Below are 20,522 nucleotides of genomic sequence, written 5' to 3'. Positions count from 1 at the left end.
TTTAGATGAATGGATAGTTGAATCGGAAAGATTCATATCTGATATTGTCGAGGATCCTCCTACCCCAGAAGTGGAAAGTGCAAGGTTGAGGTATGTTTATTCCATCTTTGATATTGTATCCTATATTATAATTTTTCTAAATATATGATAGTTATATTTCTTATATTGACATAACGCTTATAATGATTAAAAAATCTTAATATTATTTCAGGCTTGCATCTTCAAATGATTTTCTTCCGGTCAACGATGAATATGAAGACCAGTCTCAGTAAAAGAAGTTGTTGTTCCTTTTTTTCTTATTTTTATAGTGTTAAACCATACTTTAAAATTATTCTGATTGAGATAACTTATCCAATGAAAATATTTTATATTTTCTAAATAACAATTACATTTTTAGGGTATATTGTCGAGAATCATACTCTATTTCTTTGATTACAAAAAATAACAATGATATTCAAAATTTGGATAGTCCGTGATTTGTGTCTGTATTAAAAAATAGTGGCAATTATATTTATAGGACAAAAAAAATTGTAGTATTGTCTCCTTAATACTCTTTCAAATGTGGCCACTTTTAGATAAAAATACCATTTATTTATAATTACAAAAATTTAAAAAAAATATTTTTATAATCTAAAAATTTTTGGAAAATTCTGAAAATGAAAGACAAAGACTTTTCATAATATTTTTTTGCCAAAAAAATTTTAAAACAACTTTTTACAAATGTTCTATGAATTAGTAGAAACCGCATTCTATAAATTTATAAATTTATATAATATACTATCTACTATTTCATTAGTTTTCTACTAAATATATAGAATTAGTTATCTACAGTTCTTCTATGTTCTACAAAGTTATGAAACCGTATTCTACAACTTTTTCATTGTTCTACAGTTTAGTAGAATTATCTTTCTATAGTTACATCTTTGACCTACATCTTAGTAGAATTGCATTTCTACGGAAACTCTTTGTTCTATAATTATAGAATACTTATTCTACAATTCGGTTAACTGAATCTCCGAGAATCTAGGATCAGATCTAGAGAATATATTTCTTTCTTTTTCGAGTTATTTAATTTTCTAATTATTTTTTTTTTTAATTATTTCTTTCCTAATCAGATCTAGAGAATATATTTCTTTCCTTTTCGAATAAATTTTATATCATAAATTTTTATTAATATGGATAAATTCGAATTAGAAGGGTAGAAGAGGTTAAATTATTAGTAGAAGTATTAAGGAGACAAAATTTACTACAGAAGTAGTAAGGGAACAATAGTTAGATTTATTTGTCCTATATTTTTAATTTTTAGTACATAAATTCCGATTTTGTACTGTCATTAATGATTTGTAATTAATGAAATGAAGTAATTGACTTAATTAAAAAGAAGTAGTCAGTACAAGATATGATATTTTCCTACCATATTTACATATTTCACTATATATATTTAATCAATATAAAAGTCAAATATACCAATGAATTGAATGTAACCATTTTGGTTTGTTGGTAAGTTACTTAATGCAATAAATGTCAAAAGTTGCTATTTATTAGGATTTTACAAAACGACACAACCTTTCAAACCCTATACTTTATATTGTTGTCCTATACATATAAAAAGACCAAGTAGAAAAACTTCTCGTCATCTTAACAAAAAACAAACAAGTCCCAGAAAACAACCACTTTCCTCAAACATGCCATCTATTGTACCCTTGAGTATCTTTCTCCCACAAAATCTGACTCCAGAATCCTTATAAAAGTTATACGAGTTTGGGAACAATTCAACTACCGTAATCATCGCCAGGAATTGCATCTTATCCTCGGTGACGAAAATGTAAGTTCATATTTTAATTTTTTTTTATTCTGTTGCATGTTATGAACATTTAAACACATGAATATCTGAAATGATTATTTGGTTCACGAATTTAGGGTTACAAAATAGAGGCATCGATTGATCAGGATCTTATCCCTTCCCTCGGTCTAAAGTTTAAAGAAGGAGAATGGAATTATGTCAAATTCTTCAACGTTGTTAATGCATTCGGATCTTTCAGAAATACTATAAACTACCACTTCATCAACATGAACGCCGATACTGTTGTAGACAAGACGTTTCAAGTCAATCCTAAGCATATGATGGATTTTATGCCATTTGATGCCATTTGATGCCATTATTCGAGGGAATTTCCCTACTGAGTACTCTATCGGTTAGGCTTCTCACCTTTATTCAATTTAATATATAGGGTTACAAATATTGTGTAATAAAAATGTTTCTTTGTAGATTTGATCGGCGTAATCATCTATGTTGATGATGATCTAAGTACTGACATTGATGACCCATACGAGATGATTTTTGGACCTTCTCACAAATTGGACATTCAGATAAGGGACATGAAGTAAGACATTTTATATTATCATCTATATATATAAAGGCCAATCTTTTGTCTTATCATTCAGAGTATTTATATTTTAGTTAATGTTGTTGTAATATGATTTTTGGTTTAGTTATAATGATATGTATATCAAACTCATTGGGAAGACTGCTCTGGATTTCTGGAAGAAGTGGGAAGACATAGGTACTTATGAAACAGTCTTGACTTTGCGCATGTTTCGTCTGACCTATGATTTCGAAGGTTAGTAATAAAGTTTTATAATCGAGTGGGAACATTCATTTCGACTTTGTATATATGTTAATTTGGCTTCTAACTTTTCTGCCCTTTATATTTCTAAATCATACAAGGAGATATCGTATAAGGAATGATGGAGACCATTCTGAAATACTTTTCAATCCTCACATAAAAGAGGTTTCTGATTTTCTTGACTGGTAATTTTCTAATTGGTATTAATGTATATAATAAGTTTTATGGGTTATTTTATTCTTTTTTCAATTGTTAACTTGAAATTTATTTTCTGTCAGACTTCCTTTTACCGATATCCATGGAGATCCGAGCTGGCCATAACTTTTATCCCTCTACTTATATTTTAATACCAACTGTTAAACGTTCAAACATTATGTAATATTTACCCATAAAACTGGGATGTATTTAAACCTATTTTCGTATATTTGTAATGAAATATTTAGTATTTATTTATGGTAATGTTTAATTGCCATTTTACTTATGTTCTTTAATATCATTGCATTTATTGTTTATATATTTTACATGTATATATGTATAGTTTTGGATATAACATATACCATCTATATATAGAATTCATTTGAATTTAGAAATGTTACTTCCTTTATAGACATTTTCTTCCATCCAATATTTCACATTTCCATAATAATAAGATATTGCCAAATTATACAAGTACAATATTTTAACGGCCATTTTTCATATTATGCCAAATTTAGTACCATACTAATTTGTTACGTTGGACTTGGAAATTACATTTATTAGGAGCCTTTATGAGTTTAACCGAGAGATGTTTATGCCACGCGATGCAACTATAACGTTTCTTACGCAATTGACAACGTTTGCTCAGTATTGATTTTTTTTTTTGTCTATTAACAACTTTACGTGTAAGAGTAATTGTAAATTAATTCCGATTGACGTTTGCATTTCAGTGCTGACAACTACTGTTAAGCTTTTCTCATTACCTTTGGACTTGAGTGTAAAATATTATATTCTGTTGCCTATGTTTTAATGTTTGTGGATTATAATCAATGTAGCAGTTGAGCTTATAATCTTACAGATCAATACACATATATGAGAAAGTGAATTGGGAGAATAATTATTTTTATTTTATTAAAGATAATTAAGGTACAAAAAAAAAAACAGAGATAATATTAGCTAAACTTCGAAGTTTCTCCTTCCACGTTTATTCTTATGTGCCTACAATATTCAAAAACATATTATGTAGTTAACTTCAAACATATTAGTTAAACAAGTCAATGTATTAATGGAATATTAATAGATTACCCACGGAGATGTATCTAGGTAGCGGATTTCTGTCTTAACGAAGCCGCATTCTATACATTTCAAACCTATCTCCAGATCTAGATGGAGATCGTGTTTTCCGTTCTTGCAACGTTCATTTGGATCATCAGTCGATTTTTCTTCATTAAGCTGCAGATATTACATATTGATATGAACATCCAATAATACAGAAATCATCAATAAAACGGAATAATTTAAAGTTTAAATTACCTCAGAATGAACCTCGATGGCTTTCGCAGATGATTTGCTCAGGAAGTGATGGTGTTTCTTCCACACCAAATCTCATGTTCAATGGTGGTGGATTAATTTTTAGTAATCCGTTTTCATCAAAACGTTTTTCTTTGGGATTCTCCATTTTTGTCTAATATCTTATCAGGCGTTTAGGGTTGCAGAGTAAATTTTATATGTATTTTTATAATAGAAGCTACCTCATATTTTATATAGGATAGGGTAGTTATAAAATATTCAATGTCACCACATTTCTATGTTTTCTTGGGAATACTGTTTCAACCAACTTGTTTGACCTTTTCACTTTCGCTTTTGATAAATGGACATAATATTTACACAAGTCTTCTTCGTCTAATTCACATAACTTGTCTCATACAAAAATGTTTAGAAATTTGGATTTTCCTCTTTACAGTTTGATAACATAATATTGTGCTCCGATAATTTCGAACTAATATTCTTATGAAGCAATTATTTATAAATTGAATTATCTAACCATATATTCTGAATTTTTTAAATATAATATGAAAGATATTGATATATTGTTGTTACTTTCTATAACGAGATGCATATTGCAATCTTTAACTTATTCGTATATTCGTGTATGCCCTATTTAATCCATCTATATATTCACATCATACTTTTGTGAACTGCAACTTCATTAAAAAAAATTCTCAATATTCTCCATTTCTAATGCTATGAACAGGATAGGTAAACCTTATGCGTCCAACTTTATTCTATTAAGAATCCTTGGTATAGAACTATAGAGACTTAACCTTTATAATTTCTTATCATACATTATTTGTTTCTTTTTAACTGTTTTAACAAGTTCTTATGATTGTTTTCAGAAATTATTCAATTTCATCTACCAAGAACAAATTCTCCCAAGCGAAACAAGGTGGACAAACTAATGAAAAATACAAAATTTATTGCTTGGATGGAGTGTAACAAGATATACCCAACTGCCAGATTCCTGCTCTACACTGAATTATCTCATCAATTTGTCTGGAATGCCACATTGCATGAGTGGAGGCCACGGGTTAAGGGTTCAGGAAATCCAACTATTCTTCAACAGTATTCAATTTATGATGGGAAAATTTTTTTATTTTGGTTGTCTGTTGAATATCATTAGAGGTCCTCGCAGTTATGAAGATATCCGAACAATTAATGGTGTTGTATACGACACCTTCAGAGAAGCTTGCTATGCAATAGGCTTATTCCCGGTCAATTAGATTTATATGTCTTTCTTAATATTAGTTTTAAAATTGCATGCTGAATCTTTATTTCAATAAGTTACTTTCATTTTGTTGTTTTTCATCGTCTTAATTTTTTAAATTACTTTTTATGTTGAATATCAGAAATAGTAAGGTAAATCATCTACTAAAGACTACATTTTCCATCGTTACATATTACATAATTAATACAACGCCAGTTAACCAATTAACATTTCATTAAATATACCGTTACTTATAATTTATAATTTAGTTAATAAACTGTTATAATTGTAAGTTTAATGTATTGTTGATGCGGATTAATCGTAACTTATTTGTTAATAAGATAAAATATATCTCAAATTTTGGAAATCTCTAATAAAATTGATGAACTTTTTAAATTTCAAATTTAAATGAAATACATAATATAAAAAAATGCGATTTGTTGTTATTTTAGATAATTGCTGCGATGAGATATAAAAAAATCTAACATTCCTGATAATTTGGAAAATTGTAATATTTTCAAATTAAAAAAATACCAATTAAAAGTTTTTTATGTCTTACACAATATTGGATCTCATTCGATGTAAATAACAATTTTCTACATAAGCAAGGACAGTTTTTCCTAAAAATTCCAGTGAATAATAAAAAATTAATAATAGCAAAAACTTATGAAAAAAGGTGTACATTTCTCATTACCTACTAATCAAAATTACTTGTATTTCTACTCTATTCAGATTGTGGTATAGAGTACTAGCAGTTTACTTCCTGTCGAAAGTGAGCATTCACAAGTAATATAATTATAATAACTCTGTGGCGACACAATGAATATAACAACTTTTTCTGATGTGATTCTCGACAGATGCACAAGAAATATTATGTAGGAAAAAGTGTATTTTTCTTTCATGTAAACATATTTTTTGTACGGCTGTCTGAGAATCACATCAGAAGAATAATTGTAGTATGGGTTGTGTTTGAGTAAGTAATTGTTTGCTTGGTTAGTTGATCAAAATTTTCTTATGGGGTGTATATATAGAATTCTTAGAGAGTGACTCCTCATTTTTCTTTGCTCTGTTTCATATTCCCCAAAAGTCGTTTATAATTACAACATATTAAATAACATTTGGCTGATTTATCACCATTTCCAAATGAATTTACATTTTGAAATAAATGAATACATCTTCGCATATAATTTATAAAATATGTTCATATATGTCACATTTTGATGAATAACTTATGATTTACGAACATAAAATTAATGTATGTATTTATAATTACATGTATTCTTCATCTACACTTTCTTCATTATACATATCTAATTATAATTACTTAATCAGTTATACATCACTTATTGTTTATATTTACATCAAAAAAAGTATAGCCAATTGGAAGACACAATCCAATTCTTGAACTAATAACTTACCATTCAGCCCAAATGTGGTAACACTGTACCCACACACTGTCAATTATCAATTTTATAAAATTCGACCCAATAAACTTAACAATATACCCAATACAAATAAAATTTATAAAAACATTCAAGCACACACATGCGTGTGGGCCAGTATATATATATATATATTATTTTTTAAACTTTTTTGTTAGATTTTTTTTAAATTTCAGTTTTTTTTGTTTTGAAACGATATTCAATTACTTTTTAAATAGTTTCCATTTTTTTGTTTCTTTTAACATTTTTGTTAGATTTTTTCTAAATTTTGGAAACACTGGTAAACATTAAGACATAGATTCCATTTTTTATTAAAAAAAAATTTGGTTATATATAGTTTTAAAAACGGTTTGATTGACTATTAAATTAAACATTAAACCATAATAATTTAGATCGTTTTGTTTTTTTTTTATATATCATCAAATAAGAACCAATCAAAAAATAACATGTAATTGCAAAATATGACTAAATGATTTTTTTACAGCCGAAATTCATTCTGGAGCTGACACGTGAGCGAAAGACTGAAAATCGTTGTGAGCATGACACATATAAAGTTCTCATTTTTCAATCAAAATTGAGCAAATCTAATTTTGCAGAGAGAAGTACAATAAAAGTTGAATCTTGTCTACTGATTGAGATATTTGTCACGCTTTTGATAACGATGTAGCTACTAGCTAGTAGTGAATATATGACAGTGATTTAGGGCGTTTCTAGTTTCATCATAACTAGATTTTACCCCGTGCATTCGCACAGAAATTTTGTTTTAATCAAAATTTGTAATCTAATTTATGTTTTCTTTATAAATATAATTTTTAAATAAATTATATAAAAAATTTGTGTTTAGATATAATTTTTTTTCAGTATTATTATGACTACCATGATCATAAAAACATAATTTTAACCCGGTTTAGTAAAAAAGTGACCGTTATTATAAAATTATATTTCTAACTCGCTCATTTTATTAATCCGAAAAAATCATGATTATGAAACCATAATTCTAACCCGTCCGTTTTATATTACTTTATAATATAAATATTTACTAAATTTAAAATAATTTTCTAATAATATCTTGCATGCTTTGATAATCTAATCCGCATAAGATCATAATTATAAAAAAAATTAACTTCAAATTATTATATAATACTAATAATTATCTATTTTCAATATGTGAAATTTTAATTTGATAGAATATGATTAAAAAATATAGTAAGATATTTGTTAATCATATGTGTTATTCTGAAAATTTTATTTAAATTTCAAATGTTAAATTAAATCTAACCTATATTTAAGGAATTCTATTTAAAATAATATCTATAGACTATTTATATATATATATCCTATATTTAAGGAAATTTTTAGTTATCTAAATTAATATTTAATTTTCAGAATTAAATTTATATATATATATATAAATATTTTTAAATAAAAACTTTGGGAGTGTTTGAAAACAAATATTAAAAGTGCTTCTGTTTTAATATTATAGATGTATGTTTAGTCTCATTGTTTTTTGAATGAGAGTTATGACGAGTTTTTTTTTTGGCTAAATTACGATGAGTTATAGTGCTTATAATCTCATTGTTGTTATGCCCATTTATTCTTGTAGTGATGGACATTAATTCATATGCGATATATATATATATATATATATATATACGTATTCTAGATCATCTTGTTTGCTTTCCAGTCCTTAATATTGTATGCATGTTTTACAAAATTCTATATATAGATAAACATGTATGATGTATGTATAGGTTCGAATGATGATGCAACGACACTAAATAAAGCATTAGATATTTAGATTAGTTATATCGCTGGGTTTTTTAGAAATAAATCGTCTATTAATTACTGTACTGTGTTACGAGTGTCATCAAGCCTGTGGAAAATTCCTCTTTAGGTAAAAATTAAGGATGTCCACTTTTTATTATGAGTTTGCAAATGTAGTTGTCCACATGCGTATATCAAATCTATATATTTTACAACATTTTACTAGACATGCTTTGGTATGAAGTAACAATTATACAATTGCAACTTGTTCAAAAAAACCCTGGCGATATCGAAAACCCGTAAAAACCCACATGGCCACATATATAATCCTGAGAATTAAATTATGTATCAGTTAGCTAATACTATGTGATAATATTGGTCAGTATATAATTTGATTAAGTTGATACTAATCTGGATTAACGAGGTGTAGCTCCATTTTTCAAGGATTACCGCGCGAGATTTTCTAGATGGAAAACTGCGTAGATTTCAGATTACTAAGTATATTTACATGTGAAATGTTAAGTTGGAGTAGCGTGCATTTTGTTCAGACGTGCTCTTCACGTAAAGGTAGGTCATGGGTAAGTGCAATGGGGACTTGATGAATTAATTAAAATAGTGAGAAAAGACGTTTTCACTAGCTATCACAACTGATCAATAATTTAATTCTATTGCTATTTTGCTATATAAAGAGCCGAGTGTGCAATGTACTTTGATTTCAGGTGAACTAAAAGTACAGCCAAATATGAGTTTGTGCTCTTATCTCAGCGACAAATTAGACGACGAGAAGGTTTTGGAGGACTTGACGTCCAATGTGAAGCAAATACAAGACCATGTATTGAAGGAGATACTCACACTTAACGCTAACACCGAGTATCTTCGGCGTTTTCTACATGGGAGTTCTGATAAAGACCTTTTTAAGAAGAATGTTCCCGTGGCGACCTACGAGGATGTGAAGCTTTTTATTGAGCGTGTCGCAAATGGAGAGTCCTTTGATGTTATTTCTGGCAAACCCATTACCGGATTCCTCCTAAGGTACGTATATACTTCTTTTAAATGGTATAGTAACTTTATAATTGGTTGTTTGATCGATCTGATGTTTTGAGGGACTTAAGAATCAATGCTCTAATTGGTTTTTGAATGTAGTTCGGGAACTTCCGGTGGAAAACGGAAGATGTTTCCTCATAACAACAAGTACTTGGAAAACTTGAGATTCATCTATTATTACCGCTCGCTCGTTATAAGCAAGTAACGATTGGAAAAACTTCTTCTTGTCATGTTTTTTTTTTTAATAAAACATTTTTTGATTTGTAAAATTAATGATGAGAGCCTCTTTTGGTTTCATAGGCATATAGATGGTCTAGAGCATGGAAAAGGAATGGTGTTTAACTTTTGTACACAAGAGTACACAACTCCTTCTGGTTTGCCAGCCTCATCTGCCACGACGAGTTTCTTCAAGAGTTGTTATTTCAAGAACCGATCATCGCATTGGCATTGGTCATTTACAAGTCCTGATGAAGTCATATTGTGTTCAGACAACAAACAGAGCTTGTATTGTCATCTTTTGTGTGGTATCATTCAAAGAGACGAGGTTGTCAAGGTTGGTGCTTCTTTTATTTCTATCTTGGTGAGAGCAATAATTTTTCTTGAGAACAATTGGAAGGAAATTTGCACTAATATCCGTTTTGGTCGTCTTAGCGAGTGGATCATTGATATTAGTTGTAGGGACTCTGTTTCAAAGATCCTTGGAAAAGCTAATCCTGAATTGGCTGATCTGGTAGAAAAGGAATGCAACCAAAAATCATGGGAAGGTATAATCCCAAGACTTTGGCCTAAAGCCAAATTCATTGAAAGCATTGCCACTGGTCAAATGACTCAACACATCCCAACATTAGAGTTTTACTCTAATAAGCTACCTTTGATTTCGTCGAGTTATGTTTCTTCGGAAACAATGTTTGGGATTAACATGAACCCTCTATGCAAACCACAAGATGTGTCATACACGTTCATGCCCAACTTGTCATATTTCGAGTTCCTACTTGTTGACGCAAGTGACGAAGTCGAAATTGTTGATCTTGTGGATGTTAAGTTAGGGTGCTATTACGAGCCATTGATCACAAATCATTCTGGTGAGTTATTTTGCCACATGAAGAAAAAAGTAGATATGAATATGCATTCTCAAGAGTAATACATTTTCTATCCTTCTTTTTTTTTGCTAGGCCTACACAGATATAAGATGGGTGACATTTTAGAGGTGACTGGATTTTACAATAGTGCACCTCAGTTTAGATTTGTGCGTAGAGGAAATTTGGTTCTAAGTGTTTATTTGGAGATAACTACGGATGAAGATCTTTTGAATGCGGTGACACAAGCAAAGATGGTTCTTGAATCATCAGATTTGATGTTGATGGAGTTCACAAGCTATGGTGATATATCTACTACTCCAGGTCACTATGTTCTTTATTGGGAGCTCAAAGGAAAATACCACAATGACAGTATTGAGATTGATAACAAGGCTTTAGTAGAATGTTGTTACGTGGTGGAGGAATCCTTGAACAATTTATATAAAGAATTCAGGAGGGACAGATCAATTGGAGCTCTAGAGATAAGGGTGGTGCAACAAGGAACTTTTGATGATCTCATGGAGTTTTTCCTCACTCAAGGTGCTTCTTCAACGCAATACAAAACACCCATTTGCATCAAATCTTCCGAGGCCTTAACCATATTAGAAAGAAAAGTTTATGCTCGATTCTCTACCGATAAGTCCCTTTCTCTGAAATTTTCATCATGATCTTTATATTTTGTATGCTTTGGAATAAAACTTTGCGGAAAATAATATGACATGAGTCAAAACTCAAGCATTTTCGATCTTATTTTATGTTGTATATTTGTTAACACTTAACATGCGATTTGGTTTGTACTAATCATGTGGCTATATATGTTCTACTTTTGCTAATGCCAAGGATTAAGGAAGATCTTCTGCAGTATAAATATATTAATTGACCTTGCAAACCTCCTTATTGAGATATATAAATGTTGAGCATGGTAAAAATCGAGTAAGTGACTAAAGAAAACATTGAACAAAAACTGACACTGAGCGAAACCGCGAACAAAAACTGACACTAAGCCTATTTTTCTTAAATATCTTTGATTGGTAAACTATGTGCGTTTTTTTTATGGCCATTTTTGAAATCCACACTTTTACTTTCATCATTCATTGCCTTAATGAACAAACTTACATGACGAAATAAAAATTTAGAAAAAACATAAAAGTTGGGTTCCACGATCGATAGGTCCAAGTTGGGCAAAAAATAACTGTAATTTAAATAGGATTGAAGAATCTATTCGTTAAAATTTTGTTGAGATGGTTGATCCATGTAGATGCTATGAATATCTTCTTTTATATTCATAGTTTCTTTTGTTAGTCTAGATCTTCCTCTCATATAATAATGTGTCTAAAGGATTTGTTTAATTCAACATATGTATATGTTCATAAGCAAGATCAGAGTCGGTTTTAAGATTTAATAAATTTAAATCAAGCATAAAATTTGATGGTGTACAAAATTTGAACATAAAATTTTGATTAATAGTCACACTTTGTTAAATGATATAAACCAATAAATCTTTGTGGCCAACCTTACATGCTCGACAATCTGTTTGCTATGATCGCCTGGTACTTCTGGTAAGACTTTCACAAATAAGCTTGACTTAGGACCAATGTCTTTGATGTGCTTACAAACTTCTTTATCAACAAGCTTTTTTATTGCTGAGATGCGACAAAAAATTTAAATTTGATGTATTTTTTAAACTTTGCCTCTTTGAACCCTAACCTTTGTACCCTAAAGTTACTCTTCTTGGGACGTGCTTGTAAGGAGAATTATCATCTCCATGAAATCTTAGTGAATCAATAATATTCATACATGACAAAAACATAACGGTCCAAAACCAATTTTCATACATGACGAAAACATAACGAGCCAAAACTAATAATATTTATACATAGACGAAAACATTAATAGTTCTGCACGAGTTGAGAAAGGTTTGTTACTAGTCAGGTGGCTATGTTCTACCTTTTCAAATGCCATATTTCACGGATTAAGGAACTTTCTTTTGCAATATAATGTCCTTACAAACCTCCTTATTAAGATATATACGTGATGAGCATGGAGATAATCGAGACAGTGATTAAAAAATATTGAAAAACAAACTGACATTAAGTGATTCTTTGAATTTTTTCCAGTTCATCATGTTTCATTGTATTTTAATGAATTTTACTTAGACGGCCTAAGAAGAAAAGCATAAAATTTGGCTCCACGATCGGTAGGCCCAAAGGCAACACATGTTAACGTTAGACCATTTCCAATCCTACTCCAAATTTTACTGCAAAATAGAGTTTGCAGCAAGATTATCTCCAACCCTACTCCAATTCTCACTCCAAAATGGAGTAAAAAATGGAGTTACTTCAAATATGGAGCAAAAAATAAAATTTCTCTATTTTTTTTATCATAACTCCATTTTGGAGGAAAAAATGGAGTTTACATTGGAGTAAAACCCAACTCCATTTTGGAATTACTCCAAAATAAAGAAAAATATGCAGTCATACATTGGAGATGCTCTTAAAAAATATCAGAAAAATGTTACGAGAAAGTTTTTTTTTACAAAAGGGAATTAGAAACTTGTGCAATTGAGGAAAGTATTATTAATGGATGCTGCCACTAATGTTTTGCCATTTCGACATCTCTGAAGGATTTAATACAATTAATTTTGTCATCTTTTGTTATTATTTGGTGCAAGAAGAATTAATGAATTGATTCAAAATTTAAGAGAACGTAATTATGTTTTTGGTTAATATTTCTTGATTTTAAATATCCATGAGTAGACGGAAACAGAATATGTTAACGTATTTTACAGGGTTTTTTTTTATGTTTGTTGTCAACAATTATAACATAAGATTTGTGTTTTTTTTAGTAGTAGTATGCTAATATGGAGAGTATTTTTTTTACTAGGAAATAAATTTCTCGACGAAATTTCTTAATTGTTGTCATTCCATATATACTCGTACAAATTTTTCAGTTTTCTCTCCGAGATAAACTACCATAAACGTTCTGGTGAAATTACAAATTAATAGCATGTATATTTATCAATAAAATAAAAACATGTATACAATGGACTCTCTTTATTCATAAGGCAAACAGTAATTATTAGGAAGTTTGTTTTTTTGTAACTGTTTTTTGTTGGTCACAGAATATAACTTTATAGCTGTAACTTACTATTACCGTATTTCGTCAAAAAAATATTACTCTTACTGTAGTTTGAGTTAATATTTTTCCGCAAACAAAATTTAGAGCTATGGAGTAATATAAGTTGGGGTCATAGGTGTGTCGTCAGTCTTAATTACTGTTTACAAATTACGGAAAAACTTAGTGCTATATAACATTTATGATCAAAGATCCCAAATACTCCTTTCTCAAAAAAAGAAAAAAATATCGCAAATATTCATTCAAACACGTATACCAAAAAGAGATACTAATAAATCACATCGTTATAGGAAATGGAAACTTTCTCAACTAATAGGGGTAATCAATAGAAACTAGAAAGAAAACAAAAAAGGTAAATAAAAATCAGTGAGAATCATTGTGATTTTAAATAAGTATCCAAATCACAACCACTTATATATAGGCACATATCAATTTAAATTCTGCAAAACCAATAAAATCAGCATCCAAATAATTACATTTAGACGAACCGGTTAACTCGGTTTGATTAAAAAAAAAGACGAACCGGCTAACTCGGTAAACCAGTAATTAAACGCGTTTAGGGATTACCAAAATCCCCAAAATCCTCTTTTAATTTGTTTGTGTCTGACCCTAATTAATAAACTAATAAATTAGCAGAGAATAAAATCCACATTTTTCTCCACCTCTTTGTCAGAGAAGTTTCAAAAACCAACATACATACACACTTTACACACTCTTCATCTTCTCCTTCCCTTTCGTTGTCTTCTTCTTCTTCTTCTCCTCGATCGTTTCGATTTTGCCTCCATAATGTTGTTTCCGTAGCCGAAGATCAACGAAGCAGAAGCGAAAAATCCTACTTTCCCAAGCAAAAAATAATTAAAAAAATGGCGGCGGCTGATTTTCCCTCGCGGTTTTCTGTTCTCGCTTTCGTCTTCACCTTCGCTCTTCTCTCTGGCTTTTCTCTCGCCAGCGATCCTTTCGTCTCTTACGTTTTCAAAGTATCTTACGTCACTGCTTCTCCTCTCGGCGTTCCTCAACAGGTTTCGTCTCGCTTTTACTCTCCTTTTACCTTTTTCCCCTGTGAAATCGCGTTTTTTAGGGTTTTTCGCTGTAATCTGCTCCTTTTTAGTCATTAGGTAGTGATTTTGGTCCTCGATTTTGCTCAGACTCGTCTTTTTTTGCTCCATTCATCTAAGATACGGTTCGTAAGAGGCGGTTATCGCAAGTTTACTGGGTTTTAGCGAGTGTTGATCTGCTTCCTTTTCAGTATTGATGTTACAGAATCACGATTTTTGATCTGAAACATCCTCTTTTTGTTCGATCAAACGCAACGAACTGTTCTTATACTTTAGTGTTGATTTGGGGTTTTTAGAAAACTAGTACTGATTTTTTTTGCTAGCTTTGGTGTTACATACACTGTTTATAAGCCTATTTGATCGTAATTGTTCCTTTGCAGGTTATAGCCGTCAATGGAAATTTTCCAGGCCCTTTGATTAATGCTACCACAAACTACAATGTCAAAGTTAACGTCTTCAATCATTTGGATGAGCCTCTCCTACTCACTTGGTGATGATCTTTAACATTTTTTGTTATTTTGTTCTCTGATTCAATGCTGCAGAGTTTAAGGCTTCATGTGCTTTCATGACATTCCTCTTTTTTTTTGTGTTGTTTCAAATTCTGATAAGGCCTGGCGTTGAGATGCGGCGTAACTCGTGGCAAGATGGTGTTCTTGGCACAAATTGTCCGATTCCTCCGAGATGGAACTTCACTTATAACTTTCAGTTGAAAGATCAGATTGGAAGTTTCTACTACTTCCCCTCACTTAACTTCCAGAGAGCTTCTGGTGGATTTGGTCCGTTCATAGTCAATAACCGGGAACTTATTCCTATCCCGTTCCCTAAGCCGGATGGCGAAATCAGCTTTATGATTGGTGATTGGTATACTCAGAACCATACAGTAAGTGCACTTGAGGCTTAAATGGTGTTTATTCAGTTTTGATTGTTAGTTCCAATGTGTTTATATTGGTGTAACTCTTTTGCTTTTTAGGCATTAAGGAGTATACTTGACTCTGGTAAAGAACTTGGGATGCCTGATGGAGTCCTCATCAATGGGAAGGGTCCTTATAAGTACAATAGCAGTGTACCTGATGGAATTGAATATGAAACCGTTAATGTTGAACCAGGTAACATCTTTCAGAGTTCTATTGTAACTTTGCTTACATTCTGTTTCCACCTAATCGAATCCTCTTTGAGGAGTTGTGAGCGTTAGATCTCCAGTTTAAGCTATTTGTGCTGTTTTATGAAGTCTTGCATTGAAATTCAAATTTGGCTATGAGACTTGTTCCCTCTTGCTTCATCTGAGTTACATTTTGCAGGGAAAACATACAGGATCCGTGTTCACAATGTTGGTATCTCGACAAGCTTGAACTTCAGGATTCAGAACCACAAACTGCTCTTAGTTGAAACTGAGGGTCGCTACACTTCCCAAACAAACTTCACCGATTTCGACATTCATGTGGGACAATCTTACTCTTTCTTGGTCACCATGGACCAAAACGCCTCAAGTGACTACTACATTGTGGCGAGTGCTAGATTTGTGAATGAAACAGTGTGGCAAAGAGTCACAGGTGTTGGCATTCTCCATTATTCCAACTCCAAAGGACGTGCTTCTGGTCCTCTGCCCGTTCCATCAACTGATGTTTCTCACCCTTGGTCTGTAATGAACCAACAGAGGGCCATAAAGTATGTGTAGAAAACTCTTCAAGCAAGTAGATGTTGAACTCTAGGCATGTGAATATAATAATGCTGACTCTTTTCATATGCAGGCAAAACACATCTGCTAGTGGAGCTCGTCCAAATCCGCAGGGATCATATCACTACGGACAGATAAATATCACTAAAACATACATCTTTAGGAGTATGCCTCCAACCAAAATCAACGGGTCGCTTCGTGCTACGCTTAATGGGATTTCATTTCTGAATCCAAGCACTCCCATAAGGCTTGCGGATAACTATGAAGTGAAAGGAGCCTATAAGCTGGATTTTCCAGATAGACCTCATGACAATAGACCTCCCCGTTTGGACAGGTCTATCATCAACGCAACATACAAGGACTTCATTCAAGTTATCTTCCAGAACAACGACACCAAAGTCCATAGCTTCCATATTGATGGATATTCGTTTTACGTCGTTGCGTAAGAAAACATGCCACACTCATGAGCATATTTATTACATTGTTTATCAGTTTAAATTCCTCTGACATGATTTTTCAAAAACTGATATTTTCAGGATGGACTTTGGTAACTGGACTGAAGACAGGAAAGGTTCATATAACAACTGGGATGCAATATCACGAAGCACGATCGAGGTTTGATTCAAATCTGCAATCTAATTTGATGGTAAAATGTTGGAGTTTTTACTTAATTGGATTTGTCTTGTGTTTCATGTTTGCTTCAGGTTTACCCAGGGGCATGGACTGCTGTGCTTATGTCCCTCGATAATGTCGGAGTCTGGAACATCCGAGTTGAGAATCTTGACAGATGGTATCTTGGCCAAGAAACATACATGCGAATCGTAAACCCCGAGGAAAACGGCAAGACAGAGATGGATAAGCCTAAAAATGCTCTTTACTGTGGTGCTCTCCAAGGCTTGCAGATGTAAGCAACAGAAAACTTCACTCTCTCTTCTTCTTTCAATATTACCTCTATAGATGAGTTGAAAATCTAAAGACACTCTCTTTCTAATTTGGTTATTTCCTGCAGAGCACAGCACCATAGCTCTGCATCAAAGATACTAAATGGACAACTGGATCTAATTTTCAGCTTAATGATGGTTTTGCTCGCCATTGTTTCAGCCTTTTGCTGACTCTTTTGCAGCATTCTCTAATCTTCTCTTCCCATTGGTTAGGTTGTATGAAAAAATGTTGGGCTCTTTTCTTTTTCTTCTTTGATTTCATTGATTATTTCTTATGTACTCAGATTCACCTTCTCATGGTGAGAGGGTTTGTGTCTAAAACGCATCTATCTTCATAGTTATAGGTCATTTGGGATTCTAAACTCTTCTCTACTGTAACTAAAACCTCTCTCTTTTATGGGTCTTCTACATAGGTAAAACTTCATTCTCATATTAAGCATAATGAATTATATTCAGATTCGTAAAAATTTCACATCATCGTAAATCAAGCACGAAAAAGAAAAAAAAAAACAGAGATGGCCTTAGAGTCCGGAAGTGAAAGGTATTCTGGTGCTTGGGAGCCACGCATTACCGGCGATGAATCTTCCAACAGTGAAAGCAGATGCATCGGAAGCTCTCTTCAACACATGAAACCCTTTCCAACGAACACGCCACCTCGTGGACGAAGCCGGTCCGGTATTCTTATACTCGGCATAGAACAACGTGTCTAAACCAAAAACCGAACCTTCAATCCACGGTGACCACCCGACCGGACTCACAACACTATCCAAATACGTCTGAAGAACCACGGTGCGCGAGTACTTCATCCAAGGCCGGCCCATATACGTCTTAACCGTACTGAGCACCGGTTTTAGATCAGGAGCCGGTAAGATTCTTGAGTTATGGATAGAGATCCCTGTGTTCTGAAACGGATCAGCACGGCCTTGCGCGGTTATTACATTGGCTTGGCCTTTGAGTGGTCTGCGAGGGAGGATAAGACAGTTTTGGAAAACCGCAGCTGCGTTTCCGAAAATGAAATCGACGGTTCCGTATATGTAGCAGTCTCGGTAAAACTGACGTTGTGAATGGACCATCAACGTGTCTTGGTATCCTTCGATTGAGCATTTGTAGAAGATTGAGAGGTCTGAAGATGACCGGAGCGCCACGGCCTGGCCCTTGGCCGGCCCGGCCGTGTTCCGGAATGTTAAGCCTTTGGCTATGAAGTGAAGTCCTTCTATACCTGTATCACACGCAATTTAGCCAAATGTTCATAAATGAAATACATTTTTTTTATATGGTAACGCTTACTCATTTTGCGGGAAAATAAACGGTTACGTTTTAGTTTTTTTTATCTTCTCTTGAGGGTACTGACAATAATTTATGACGATCCCAGTTTATGATTTAACTTGGACGTCTCCAACATGAATGTTATCGATTAGTAAAACTCAATTCATAAGGAATATTCGATTTTTTTTTAAATTATTATTACGTCATCAAGAACTTGTTAGATCCAATCCATGCATTAACTAATAAATGAATAGATAAAATAAAATATAGAAGAATTAAATTATTTACCGGCAGTGGCGGAATTGTAAGTGGTGTAACCACCTTTGACACTACGACCACCGGTGATAATGGTGGATCTCATTCCATCTCCGACCAACATTATGTTATCGTTATTGAGACGTACGTTTATGTTTTCTTGATATATCCCTCTCTTCACGTATATAACAAACCTCCCTGACGTCACTTTTCTCCGTCCAGCCACGTCAATTGCCGCTTGCACCGTCGTGAACTGTCCTGATCCGTCTTTGGCCACCACGAGGTTAGCTCGGACGGTACGCGTGGGTTGCAGTTGTAGAAGTTTCCTATCTTTACCGGAAACCCACGTCGGAAAACCCTTCTGGTCAGAACCGGTGGTGCCGTTGTTTCCGGTGGTTAAGAGGGCTCCGTTGACGGCTAAGCAGTTGCTGATGAGGTGGGAGATTTTGGTGTTGGAAACAATGGGTGTGATGAAATCTGAGACGTTGAAATCTGATGAGCCTCGTCGGCAAGTCTCCGTGTTTGTAAGTGCGGTGCTCAGCCAGGTTTGAGCGTCGAAGTCAGTGCACCGTTTTCCGGAATCGGTTTTTGGAGACACTCCTTCCAGCGTCCGGTTTAGCTGCAAGACAGTGTCTCCGTAGAGGTCAATGCAATCTGCCAAAATAGCTTGTTTATGGCAATCGGTGCAATTCCGCCCGGAATTAGTTAATTCGTCCCGGGCGGATATAGCCCGATCCATAGCTGCTTCCACCAGCATTACTCGAAACTCGGATAGCTGTGTCGGCAGTCCAAAACCATTGTGGTTTTTGAAATAGCATTTGCATGGATCAGGGTAAGAAGTTTTGTTGCACCACCAGTCAATGCCAGTGGTGGAATTGCCGTCCGCTACGGTGATGAGAGGATGGAGACATATTAGTAAGAGTAATAGTAAATGTAGAGAAAGAAAAGAGAGTTTGTGCATCATCACATTCGTGAGTGTAATTCAAAGTAAATTGTTAGAGACTAGAGAGTGGGAACATGACGCCACTCTATATTTAAATATTGTGGTGGTTTTAACATTAATGCAAAACAAGCAAACAAAATTTATATTGCAAGGTCATGAGTAGATCTAGCTTTGCGTCTACATTGTTTATAACTCGACGGCTGTTTTCGTATTGCGTGAACGATTCTTCTATCACTACATCGTTTAAATTATTACTTAATCTTAGTTTTACAAAATATAATTATTGTAAAAGAAGTAAGCTAAAAGAAACTGGCTCTAGCTTAAACAATTATACTTTTTCCTTACTTCGAATACCGACAGGTCCGGTAATAAAACGATCTGCAGTGATTATAGCTAGAAGAACGCCGTAAGAGATCTTAGATACTTTAAATAAATTTAAATTAATCCGACAACAATTAAGTATCGTCACTTGAAGGTATTAAATAATATTGGTAACATCCAATAAGTAAAAGTCATAAGCAAACGCTTAGTTGTTCATACCATTAGCCATTTAATTATC

The 20,522-nt window shown here is 32.7% G+C and overlaps 3 protein-coding genes across 3 annotated transcripts; 2 read left to right on the top strand and 1 right to left on the bottom strand.

Annotated features, from left to right (window-relative positions):
- Positions 1-9,315: 9,315 nt before the first annotated feature.
- Positions 9,316-11,361, top strand: LOC18016730 (4-substituted benzoates-glutamate ligase GH3.12). The gene is made up of 4 exons (XM_006401909.1): positions 9,316-9,605; positions 9,717-9,818; positions 9,918-10,699; positions 10,790-11,361. Exons 1-4 carry the CDS (start codon positions 9,316-9,318, stop codon positions 11,359-11,361), a joined length of 1,746 nt encoding a protein of 581 aa, XP_006401972.1.
- A 3,154-nt stretch (positions 11,362-14,515) lies between these two features.
- Positions 14,516-17,930, top strand: LOC18016729 (monocopper oxidase-like protein SKS2). The gene is made up of 9 exons (XM_006401908.2): positions 14,516-14,847; positions 15,264-15,373; positions 15,493-15,763; positions 15,854-15,989; positions 16,182-16,548; positions 16,632-17,000; positions 17,095-17,173; positions 17,263-17,462; positions 17,568-17,930. Exons 1-9 carry the CDS (start codon positions 14,692-14,694, stop codon positions 17,668-17,670), a joined length of 1,791 nt encoding a protein of 596 aa, XP_006401971.1. The 5' UTR covers positions 14,516-14,691; the 3' UTR covers positions 17,671-17,930.
- Positions 17,931-17,996: 66 nt separating this feature from the next.
- Positions 17,997-19,984, bottom strand: LOC18016728 (probable pectinesterase/pectinesterase inhibitor 59). The gene is made up of 2 exons (XM_006401907.2): positions 19,054-19,984; positions 17,997-18,718 (listed from the first exon to the last, which is right to left on the bottom strand). Exons 1-2 carry the CDS (start codon positions 19,982-19,984, stop codon positions 18,021-18,023), a joined length of 1,629 nt encoding a protein of 542 aa, XP_006401970.1. The 3' UTR covers positions 17,997-18,020.
- Positions 19,985-20,522: the final 538 nt, after the last annotated feature.

Source organism: Eutrema salsugineum, unplaced genomic scaffold, assembly GCF_000478725.1.
Source record: "Eutrema salsugineum unplaced genomic scaffold, Eutsalg1_0 scaffold_2, whole genome shotgun sequence".
NCBI lineage: Eukaryota > Viridiplantae > Streptophyta > Magnoliopsida > Brassicales > Brassicaceae > Eutrema > Eutrema salsugineum.
The sequence above is the reverse complement of the archived record's forward strand: the minus strand, read 5'-3'. Positions and strand labels throughout refer to the sequence as shown.